Source organism: Oxyura jamaicensis, chromosome 3 (assembly GCF_011077185.1).
Source record: "Oxyura jamaicensis isolate SHBP4307 breed ruddy duck chromosome 3, BPBGC_Ojam_1.0, whole genome shotgun sequence".
Lineage (NCBI taxonomy): Eukaryota > Metazoa > Chordata > Aves > Anseriformes > Anatidae > Oxyura > Oxyura jamaicensis.
In genome coordinates this window covers 22,950,508-22,963,106 of record NC_048895.1, presented here as the reverse complement: position 1 = coordinate 22,963,106, position 12,599 = coordinate 22,950,508, and the positions used below count along the sequence as shown (strand labels likewise).

General features: G+C 36.4%; 1 protein-coding gene across 3 annotated transcripts in view; it reads left to right on the top strand.

The window, feature by feature from the left end:
* The window catches only part of GPATCH2 (G-patch domain containing 2), a 116,406-nt gene that overhangs the window by 2,948 nt on the left and 100,859 nt on the right, over positions 1-12,599 (top strand). For all 3 annotated transcript variants that reach the window (XM_035320844.1, XM_035320845.1, XM_035320846.1), the window contains exons 2-3: positions 5,642-6,352; positions 10,642-10,703. In XM_035320844.1, the coding sequence (XP_035176735.1) occupies positions 5,642-6,352; positions 10,642-10,703 (773 nt within the window). The remainder of the gene's footprint in view (positions 1-5,641; positions 6,353-10,641; positions 10,704-12,599) is intronic.

Genomic DNA, 12,599 nt, shown 5'->3' with positions numbered 1-12,599 from the left:
CAGAGTCAATATCAAGAATTGGTGTGCAGTGTCTGTGTAACTGGAGGAATAAAATGTTGCTTATTGTGTATAAATAAATAAATGTGTAGGAGCTCCATACCAAAAAGAGTTCAAAGACAATTCCAGCAAGTGTAGTAAGTGTGCATCTTTAGTTGTAGAACTATGACTTCCATAAATTTTCATTTTTTCAGCCCCCCCCTTCTGTACTTTTAGTAGTCTGTGTGTGAAACTGATGCATGTATGTACACACAATTTCCTACCAAAAAAAAAAAAAAAAAGTTGCTATAACTTCTATGACTCAAAGACGGCGTATAGCCTGGGATTTGGGATTTATTTTTCCTTATTCAGACATAGGCATGCTTCAAGACAGTCTCCTAACTTGTCTCAAGAGTCCATGGTTCTTGTACTTGTTCAGAATGTCTTACATGAAGTTTAAAATAATTTTTTGATACTTAGTTCTTGTAAGTTTTTGTTCTGACTCAGGTTTTTAAAATGTTAAAGTGAAGGTTACTTTTGTATCAAGTTTCTTTGATCCGTATGTGAAACTTAACTCTGAATGTGTTGGCTCTTAGTCTTCACAGGAAGCACTGGGCCAGATCCTCAGAAGTCGAAGAGTGCAGGCATTCTCCGGTGCTCGCAGCTAGCTCTTCTGCCCCCTGTGATGGTTGGTGCAGGGCTAGAGTGTGGTTTCGTCACCGTATAACCATGCAAACCTGATTGTGGTGGGGAGGACACCTAAAGACACAGGTGGATGCAGACATGGAAATGGGTGCTTTGTGCCCTCCTGTCAGCAATGGCAGTTTGATGACTGACGAGTTTAAATAATGAAGGCTCAGCTTGTGTTTTTTATATATACCATAATCTTCTGTGTAACATAGGTCTGTAAGTTATTTCCTCGCCTACCGCAGTCCCTTGCTAGCTATTTAATAATTTTTACTTAGTTATGTTGCTATAATTTGTTTTCCCCGTTATGCATATGCATTTATGCCAGGGGTGAGAGCTCTTGGGTTTGGAATCCGTAAATTCTACTGGCAAGGCAGTGAGATTTATCATCTGCTGCGCCCTCCCAAAAGCTTGCATCTGTTGACTCCAAATTTCAGTCACGTTCAGCAATAAAACAGCAGAGATCTCAAAACTATTGTTTTGTGAAAATTGCTTCTGATGTGAAGAAATGGAATTCGAATTAACACCTGCCTGGGGATAAAGGTGCAATGCGAGTACAACCGGTTTACAAGACATTGGAGAAACAAGATTATAGAAAATCAGGATTTATAATCCTGATGTTCAAGGAACTACTTGATTTTCTTATGCTTTTAGCCTGTGATCAAGGTTGGTTGTGATGGCAGCAAAAATCCTGTTTCTGAGGAAAATGCTTTTCTTTGGATTTGTTATCGAGGGTTACTTTTCCGAATTGGTGAGATGGATGCAGCATAACTTTGGCTGCATGGAACTCTGTATCTATTTAACAGAAAAATCTACAGAACCAGAAGGTAAATGTAAATGCAGCTGTCAGATGGTTTAATAGACTATATTGCCTCTTCTTAAGAGTCCTGCAACTGGATTATCTGACCAATCAGTGTGTAAAATGTACATTACATGTTCAGTGAGTGGTCAGAGCTCTACGTTGTTGTGTTTTAGGTGGGAAGCAAAAAACAAAAAAATCTGATAGTCGATTTACATAGGAAAATTAAGTGCCTGTTACTCCCCTTAGTTTCTACACTGAATGTTAATGCTTAACACAAGCAGTGTTAACCCTTTTTGGTACAGGTGAAAGCTGTTCTTGTAGAATGTTGTTTCCTGCAACCAGTACTATTATGGTCTGCTTTGGTAAAGATAGAGAGGAAATGGGTCAGCCTTTAGTGAACTACATTAAAATTGCTTCAGATAAATGTAAAGGTCAGTGTGGGCAAACTATATTTTCTTATAATAAAATAGAATCTTCTCCTAGTGAAAACATTACAGTTTATTGCTAGCTGTGGGCTGTTGCTGTAAGAGCCTTTTTATAGCCTTGTGTGAGTCATGCTAAACTACGGCTCAACTTATAATTTATGTAGCACAATAGGCTGTTCCGCACTCATTACAATCTGTGAAATTCCTCATCTTAGTGAATGCAGTTGATACTGGTTATGTCTTTAATATTTTTTGTCTGACTTCCATTATCACAGCTATTTTTCAACCTATTTCAAACACACAAATATTTCTGTTACAGTAAGCAATGACGATTGAAATATGTGCCACAGGTTTGGAATACAACCTTGACAGCTGGTTGTGATCAGGGCAGAAAGCAGCAAAACTGGACTTGTCTGACAAATAGTGCAGTAATAGACGCATGGTCCTGAATTTTGGAAACGGGCTTCAGTTTAACTCTTCTATCTGGTCATTGAAGCCATTTTTGCTTCATTTATAGCATGACAAATGAGAGCTCCAATAAAATTAATCAAAAGAGATTTCCTGGGCTTTATGGAGAAGTGAAGTTTTAATGTGAGCCACTGGCATGTTGAAGGTGCAGTGTGGTTTAGAGGCTGAAGAACAGTGTGTTGTTGTCTCCATCTATTACTAGGGATCTTCTAGGGTCCCAAATTGATCGAGTAATTCTCATAATCGTCCATGCTAAAGTAATTGTGATATTGTCTGATTTATCCAAGATGTAATACAGTTAGGTTACAGCTGTATTATGCACAAGACCGTGGCTGTAGTTTGTAGGACAAACAAGATCACTGCCCTGTACAGATCTTGGTTTATATGTTGCAGCTTTGAGATCAGTGAAGAGCTGTGATATTCAATAGAAATGATAAACTGCAGAAATGCTTAAGATTCAAAGGTGTAATTTAATGGAAACTAAATACTTTACTGCTTGGGGCCTTTTAAGAATCGTGCTGTCCCTTTACTTCTAAAACACTTAATAGTGTTCACTCCTCTTGAGTTTCATCTTTTGATCTGACTCCATCTGTATTGATAGTATTTATTGGAGAATTCAAGGCAAGGTTATATCAGATATATAAATCCAAAGTGGATATATTCTGTTTGATCTTGAAGCATTCCATAGAACTAAAGCAACTTTACCAGCATACTTATGGCATTATCTGAAGTAAATTGATACGCCCACTGTAGGAGCTACATTGATTTTAGTGATAGTTATCCATATGAATTAGGGATGCTGAATTGAATGAATTAATCATAAACTGTGGTGTAAGACATTAGTATCCCCATTTTACTTTGTGCTGCAGGGGAAGCAGCGGAATGGGCTGCAAGAATGTATACGTTCCAGTTAGTATTTTGGTATGGTAGCAGAAACCTGTTCTTTTAGAGAGCCGAAAGTATACTTAAGCCTACTAGTTCAGTTGTTGCTGCAGTTTGGCTTCTAACAGTTCTTCTCTAGATATGAAAGCCTGCAGCAGAAGGGCTGGTCCGGGAACTGGGGGAACTGATGGCTCATGCTAACCCAAATAGATCTACTGGAACTCATCTGAGTCTTATGCTCCTTTATATTAACTCAGAAGGATTAGAAAGCCCTCTAAACCAGAAGAGCATCTTTTCTGATATCTGCACCTGAAAGGATGTCTGTCTTCATGGGGTGTTTAACAGTAAGGCTAGAGGGGCTAGTGCCCTCCTGGTAGTGGTTGTAGTTGCTGAGAAATGTGGGCCAGTTCATCTATGTAGGTAAATAGAAAAGCTTGTACAAATATACACGGACTTGCCTTTACCAGTGATTAAAGTTCCTACTTCAAAAGCCAAAACAAAAATGCCCACCGCCCTGTGATAATAAAAACTTCGGAAGTAAAAGCAAGATTAGCTTTAAATCATTGTAATGGCATACGTCTATAAAATTGAATCCTAGACTAACTGGCTTTCTTTTCTCTCTCTGAATTTTCAGATAATCATTGCTCTGTTTGAAACACTTTTCCTGTTCTGTTCTTTCTCTTGCTTCTGAGAAGTCTTTTTTGTGTGACTGGGAGGTTTTGATGCTTGGGAACCAAATTGCTTAAGGAAACTTGTAGTATTCTTCCAGAGCCGTTTTCACTCATTACAAGATAATACAAAGTTTCTGCTGTACCAGAGCAGAAGAGCCAGTGAAAATGTTAGGTTAAGAGGGAGTAGTGGGACTAGAGATTTCAGCAGTTAGAAAAAGTTATGCGAAATGAATGCAAGTGACACTCTAGTTTCAGGAATTTGAGATGAGCTTGAGTTTGTAGCACTCTGTGCTTTTGGTAATCTCTTAATTGGAATGTGTGAGTATTTGTGAAAAATATTTAAAAGAAGAATATATCATGTCTTTAGGTAAGAGTTTTCATGAGTTTTTCAGCTTGGGTTTATTCTTAAAGTGCTCATCAGTTCCTTCATTAATATTTAACAGTTGTGTGCTTTGCGTTCATGATTGTCACCAGCTAGGCATCTTTAACACTGGAGCTTGTGGTGAATGAGAGGGGGAACCTGTGCGCTATGTACGCAGAATTTCTCCACACCTACAACTCTGCTTCTATGAACAGAAGACTACTTATTAACAATTAGTAGTTATAATAACTAATAGTAAGTTGTGTTGTAAAATGAAGAATCTAGTTTTTAAACATCCTTTGTATAATTTAGAGGCAGTCCTCTGTATTTATCACTCGGCATAATGTAGTTAAGAGCATGAATGTTTCTCTTGGCTTTACCTAGGCAAAAATGGTCTTTTGATGCTTTGATGGGAGAATCTGATCACAGTGTTTACAGAGCAGGGTCACTGCCTGCAGAGAAGGATTAGAGTTCAGCAGTCTATTGATGTTCTCTTTTAGTAGTTATGTTCTTGTAAAGTATGAGTGAATTTACTGAAGCACACTGAGTTAGGCACACTAAATGAAATTTGAGGAGGGAGGAGTGAAACATTTAAAAGGTTAAGGTATCCATCAGACAGTGTGTGTGGTTAAGGATTTTTTTTCCTTACACAGGTGTGTGATTCTATTGATGGTGGTGACTAGATGTGGTAGGAAACTTTGCATTTGATACTTTACAATTACTTGTAGCAAGATATTCTTTCAATATCGCTCAACTGAATCAATATTAAAAAAAATGAAATAGGTGTTAGCCATTTGGAAAGATGGATTTACTATTTTAAAAGTTATCTATTATCCAAGAATTACTATATTCATTTTGTCATCTAGGTAGCATCAAGAGACAATTATCCTTTAAAGATTTTATCCCAATGACAACTTTTAAACAGAATTTGCTAATATGCTACCAAGGAGTAATATTACATATTCAATTTCCCATTCATAATTTTAATACGTGCTCCCTGCCTACAGTTAGAGTGGGTGTTCTTGCAATGTGGAATCCCTGAAAATGACGAAAATGTGGTGAGATGAATTAAAGCCAAACAGTAATAGCAAGGTCAACAATAAATAGGGGAAAAAAGATGCTCTTTTATCCAAGACAGAAAATCGGGATGGTAACTTTTAAAAGGTGTACTAGTGTGTTGCAAGTAGTGTAGGACCAGCTGGCAAGGTTTTGGATCTCATCAGAAATAAAATGATGTTCTAAGATGGGTATTAAGTCTACATTGCCTAAAGTGACTAAAATTATTTTGGCAGATAAAATTTTATTTGACGTTTTTCAGATTCATTTGTTGGTTTCTTTGTGTGTTTTCTTTTTCTCTTGGAAAATACAGGCATTTCAGTAAGACTATGGAGGAGCTGGTTCATGATCTAGTCTCAGCACTGGAAGAAAGTTCAGAACAAGCCAGAGGAGGTTTTGCTGATACTGGAGATCATTCTCGAAGTGTGTCTTGTCTTCTAAAGCGACAGGCAAGAAAAAGGAGGGGACGAAAAAGACGTTCATTTACCACCCATCATCCTTGGGAGACTGGTCACTGTTTAAGTGAAGGTTCGGATTCCAGTTTAGAAGAATCAAGCAAAGATTACAGGGAGAATCATGCTAATAAGAAAGACCACAGTGACTCGGATGACCAGTTATTGGTTGCTAAACGTAGGCCTTCCTCAAACTTAAATAACATTAGAGGCAAAAGACCTCTATGGCATGAATCAGATTTGGCGGTGGACAGTTTAGGAAACAGAACTTTGCGTAGGAGAAGAAAGGTGAAAAGGATGGCAATAGATCTGCCATCAGAAGTTTCTAATGCACTGACAATAACTCAACAGCAGGATAACAGAGATCAAGAAATGGACAATGACAACAAATCGTACCAACATCAAGAGTTTTCCAAGAGCAAAGTGAAAAAAAGAAAAGTAGCTGCAGTTCGACAAGGACCAGAAGTCTTGGATGAAGGAGTAGTAATAGAAAATGAAGAAGTGAACCAAGCAAATAAGGACAAAATGGACTATGAGGAGCAAAAGGGCTCAGATGAAAACATGAGCGACAGGTTATTTTTTCCTCTTCCTTTTTTAAAGAAACTTTACATAATATTTGTTTGCTTATGTTACTATTGTTAATGCTGGAAATATGTGTTTTTTTTTATTTAATTTTAAAGTGCTAGCATCAACAGTATCTGTTTTAAAAAGTTACTCATAGAGTTGTTCAGGTTTTTTGATCATAAATCTACTATTTTTAATATACCGAGCCAAGTTGATCAGGTTAAAGGAATTCAGCATAAAATAGTCATGTAGCAGAGGAATAACAAAGTAATAATGCATTCTAATTGTTTCAAGGTTAAGAATGACAGAATGCACAGATGATTAATACGTTATTTTTCTGGGTATTTCAACTGGTGACAGTTCTCAGACATTCTTACAGACAATAATTTAGATTTTCTAATTTCTAGACATTGATGCTTTGATTGTTATCTCTATTCATCAGAAAGGTTGTCAGTGTTTAGATTTGCCATTTAGACAGTATGTTCCTTTGTGTCATGGGCATGAAAAGTCTGCAGGTTGCTAAGGATATACATCATTTATGAAATGCAAAAACCAATTTACAGTTCAGAAACACCTGAGCTTGCCATTAGAAAAATGGGGGAATGATGACCCTTTGGCAGTACACCTCATCCATCCATTCCAGACAGCAGGCATACTACAATGGTAATTGTTTCGAAAGTACTATTTTGACAACACAGTAAGGTGTAAGTCATTTTTCCACCATACACCAGGGACTTTACCTGCAGGGCCTGGTAAGCCTGATTATGTTTATCCCATGTGTCTGGTTCTGAATGCAGAACTGTCAACAAGAAAGACTCCTATTAAAACACACAACTTCGGTCACTTGCTTGACAGTACTACTGTCTTTGGTTTTAATTTTCGTAGGCACTTTATCTATAAACTGTTGAGCAGACAGATTGGTTGCTGCAATGACAGCACTATTGATAAGTGACTAACTCGAATTATTGTCAGAAACGTTCTTCCACGTCTTTTTTAATTACATGCTGGTTTTGTCCCTCACCTGCAGACAATATGCAGTTGAAAGAGCAGTGTGAATCTTGACTCTTAAAGATTATTCCTAATGTCTTAATTAGTAGAACAGAAGCAGTATTTCAGGGCAGCAAGTTCAATTTCAGACTTCTCACTTCAGTGTTTAAGTCAAGGGTGTGACTTGTCAGGGAGCCTTTAGAAAACTTCCTCCTTTAATAGTGGGAATTGGCCTCCCCCCAGATTTGGTAATTAAAGACAGATAATTAGAGTCATAGAGAGGCTTGGGTTGGAAGGAACTTTAAAGATCCTCTAGTTCTAACTCCTCTGCCATGAGCAGGTATGAAAAGAAAGTTTCCTTGGAGGTAGGAACTGTTCCATAATTTATCTTGTGTCCATTTTCTGGTTACATTTTTATTTTTAAAAGGCTTTTTGTTAATGCTTCCTATGCTTCCTTTTTTTTTTTTTTAATTCAGGGCTCAGTCTTGAAGCTCGTAAAATGTTGGCATTTATATGATTCCAAAGATGAATTCCTGTGCACTTGGTTTTGAGCACTGGAAATAAGATCCGTGATCAGAGCCTGTCCCTTTCCCATTCTCCCTTATCCTTAATGCTGAACTCCTTGGCCAAGTTCAGACAAATTTGGCAATGTGTGGAGTTCTGGATGATGATTTAAAGCCTACAAAATTTGGCACTTGTTTGCTTTTTAAGTGACTAAATAGTGATGAAATCTCAATTGCTGCTTTTGAAAATGAGAGCAGTTGAACTCAGTCCTTTCATGCAAGTGATGCACCCCCCTCCCCCTCCCCCCAGCATCCTGCCAGTTCCTGCGTGTAGGGAGGCTGCTCAGTTCCTGGGGACAGGACTGAATGGGAAACAAGGCCACAGATTAAGCGACACTTTGCTGGTAATTATGACTACTAATCAAAAAATTTATGTGTTCCTACAATTGTGCAAAAAGCTGTAAAAACTTTTTCAGTAGCAAAGGTGTTCCTTCCAAGTTTTTGTTTGCTGTTTTATAGTTAAATGGGATCTGTAGCATTTTTCTTTTTTCCTAGAAGTCTTTTGGGGAGAATTCTCTTTACAAAGCAGATGAATTAGCAAAGTACAGTGTTAGAATTCTATTAAGATTGTAAATAACATCCATCATAACAGCTTTCATTTACTTAGATATTAATATGTTTATTGCAGCAATTTGGAATTTATTCAGTGACATGATTGCAATGTAGCAGTTGGCTCAGGTGTGGCTCCTGTCTTATTTGACTGTGGCTGAAGCGGAATGAATGCTGGCTGCTGTGGGATATGTCAGTGTTATAGTTTTTCTTTTTTTAACAAAGGAAAATAAGAATAATTTTGAAAGCTTCAAGTGGTTGTTTTCATGAACCAGTTAGTCCTTCCATGACAATTATGGCACAACTCAAATGTTTTATTTTTTAAAAAAAGTCTGTTCTCAAATAGGAAATCTTGGTGAGAGAAGTAGTGGAAAGTCTAGGGATGAAGGTTTTCCAGGCTTTTGTTTTAAGTACAATTTTTAATAAATGGACAGGAAGAACCTATGAAAAGTTGGGGGGGGTGGGGAGGGAGGTATTTTTTTAAGAAATGTGTAAAATTGTGCAAAATAAAATGTAAGGAAAGTAAAGCCATGTGTGTTGTAATTAAAGTGAGGGTGGGATGCTTGCTAGAGAGAAGTTTCTAGGCCTTGCAGCATCAGGAGATTCAAGTCGTGGTCTCCCTCATGAAAGATGGTTCCATTCTCAGTGCTTGTAATTCCTGTCATCTTTCTTCTGCTTAGGGCAGTTGCACAAGTTAAGTGCTTAAGTCTCTGTTCTTACTTTGTGTATTTTGTGTAAAAGAAGTATGGATAAGTACTGTTTATACAGTAAGAATACATGTAAGCAAAAGATACAGCAAAGATTAAGAAAACTTCATTTTCAAGCTGGGAAAAAAAAAAAGAGGAAAAAAAAACACAAAGCACTACAGTGCTTGTTGGATCCTGATACTATACCATTTCAGATCATGTTGGAATGCCTCCCAGAGGAAGGTATGAAACCAAATAATGTAGTTTTAATTAAACACAAATTAGACCAATTTTACCTAATTAATCTTTGCAACTCAAAAATATTGAGGCTCATTTTTGGGATTAACATTTAAAAGAAAATAGTTTTCTTAAGCGTGCTAGTTATTTAGAAAAAAATTAAAACTAGTCTAAATGTGTGAAAAGCTTAATTAAGCTGAAATTGAATGTCAGTCTGCATGTATATTTTAATATGGGTAAGTGGAGAAATGTGAACAGACCTCAACTTCTGTTTACGTATGCAGCTAGTACGAAAAGTCGTAGGTAGCTTGTATTTGAATGTGTATGGTGAACTGATTTTTTTTTCAAATTGTTCTACATTTCACCGTATGTAAAATGTGATGAGATTACTTCATAACAGAACTGCTCTCTTCATAGGAAAGTAAAGATGGTTTACAAAAAAATCCTTTCATGTGAAACTCACCAAATAGTTATCTGTTATTAAAAGACAATGGAATATTTTAATTCTAGAGATACATGGAATATTGTTTTTAATATGTATACAGCAAAGTCCAAAAAACTTCAACTATTGGTATTTGTTTTAGAGAGCAGTATGTGCATGTTGCATACAGGCATTCTGATTTTAAAGCCCTGACAGAAATCACAGAAAAGTAAAGTATCTTGCATTTTTCGTTGGTGCTGTGACCATCGAACATACCTACTTTCTTCAGGGTGACCTTTATTTTCATTTAATTGGCTATCATTGTTGAAAACTTTATTCTTTCTTCCCAAGCAGCATGTTGTGAATCCTAAAGCAGTGTCTTTTCCTGAATATTTGCAAATGATATTTGGAAAGGTAATATGATTTTTTTTTCAGGCTCCTATACTTCATGTGCTGAAGGAAGCCTTAGACTGCTTTTGATTGAGACTTCTCCTATTTTATTGAGCAGTGGTGTTCCAGGATCAAGCTGAATTGCACACCATAAGAAAGGAGCAGTGAGCATTTGATGGAAGCAGATAATAAAATGCATCAATTGTGTCAGCACCTCGTTGCATTCACATCTGGCTTACTGTCAGGGTACCATTAGATTCCTGTGGTTTTATGTGCCAAAAATAATATGCTTTGTAGTTAATGGAACTAGGATATTTGCAGTTTGATTAAAAAAAAATATCCTATTTTCTTTCCGATCTTTGTTGTGCTTAAGTTCCATCTGAGCACAGCCTTGTCTCCTTAAAATTTTATGACTGAAAGATCAATTGTTCTTTTGATCTGTTTCTTTCTTTCTCTTATTACAGTGAATCCAGCAGTCTGAGCAGCAGTGATGCTGGTTTGTTTACCAATGATGAGGGAAGACAAGGTATTGAAACAATCTTACCCTTCTCTACCCCTCCTCAAACCACAGTTGAAATTCTGTAAGCGTTACAAGTTATTTCGTAGGTTAATTACTATTTCAGTTGTTATTACTATTTTAATGAGCTGAAATATAGCTTTCTTTCAGGGTTTTTGAAATGTTATGTGTGGGTGTCCTGAATCCATGACTTAATCAAAACACTGTCTTGAGAAACAGTCTCTGTAATATACTAAACTTACAAAAATCTTTTGGAGATGTTCAAGTTACCTATACTAATATTACTAATATTTAATTCTTCAGTTGCTCTGGTTTTCTGACAAGACTTTCAAGCTATTTTCTTGGCTCTTTTCTGTGTTTATTTTCCCTAGCAGGATTTTATGGTTTATTTTCATCCAGAGATGGCATTTGCTAAGCATTTTTTAGCAGTCTAAGACTGAGATCAGAAGATGCACCCTGTTTAAGTCTCTCCCCTATGAAAAACTTATATTTATTTCACTTTAAATTAAAGATTAAAATTTTTCCTTTAGTATGCATGATCTTCTCATATCTTTTTGTGATAAAGCTATTGAGAGTGGAGGTATAAGACTTCTTGTTTTAAGTTCAATATTTATTGCAGTCTTAAATTAAGTGCGACTCATTTACCTGCATTATGCTACCATTATAGTACCCATCTCACAGAATAGGAACCTGCTGTCTTTGAGAGTATACAAAAATGAGGCAAAAATAGTCTCTCAGGTAATTAAGACTTGCTTTTCCATTGTCAATTCTAAGTTGATGGTAATGTAAACTATTTTCTTACGCAGTTTACCAAAGACTATTTCACAAGTCTGTGCAAGAAAATGAAACCTGGCCTATTCCACAGGAGTGATCTAGGTTAAAGGGATGTTCTTTCTTAATCTCTTCTGTTTTTTCTCTTCTAACATTGAGGTAGTGAGATAATTATTTATACTGTAGAACAGAGATGTTTTCCTTGCTCATTTGTCCAAGGCAAACAAAAACGTGTGCTATGCAGACTGTACCTCTCATTCTGTTTTTACCTGTTTTAACATATAGCTTATCTAAACAATTTAAGCTGTCTTTGAATGTTTAGAGCAATCTCCTAACTTCAGAGAAAATTTTCAAAATGAGTTACTTCCAGAAGATCTCCTTTTACTTCCCTGTATGAATTTCTCTTTTGATTTGTGGTTCTTGATGCGTTTCTCTGCTACATTTGTATGTAAGGTGACTTACCACACTTCATAATTACTTACTTTTGAAGTACCCTTTGAATATACTTGTATCAATATTTTGTCCTTAGATAGTGAATTACATTATTTGAATCTTTGAATAATATTATTGAAAATGTAAGTTGCTTTCTGTTTTTCTTATGTTTTGTGGGAGGAGAAAAGGAAGATCAGTGAACAATAGTTTTTTCTCAGGTATGGTGTTGCTTTTTTTCAGTGTTGGTTCTTTACAGCTGGAATTCTTCTTTGTGTTTGTCTGATTTTTGAATCTTGATTCAATTTGTGATAACATCAGGAAGAAAGTGTTAGACCTGTCTTCACAGTGTCCCTCTTCCAGGATATATGTTCAGAACATCAGCATCTTTACATCATTTGTAGTTCAAATTTTCTGCACTTCTGACTTCAGGTTTCTGCTAAGTCAAGTGGAGAACCAGAGACTGATTAATGCTGCCTTGAGAAATACTTGGTTTAAATGATGTGCCTGCCATCATTCAGAAATTTGGGTAGCAGAGGATAAGAGGATCCTGTTCTCCAGGGCAACGTTTGTTAATTTTGCCTCTCTGAGGTTAAGAACCTGCATATCTCATTTATTGCAGACAAATACTCTTTATAAAATCCTAATTAATTCCTAAATTAATCCTATGGGACAGACTTTCTAGAAAAGAAAGTGATCTAAGGC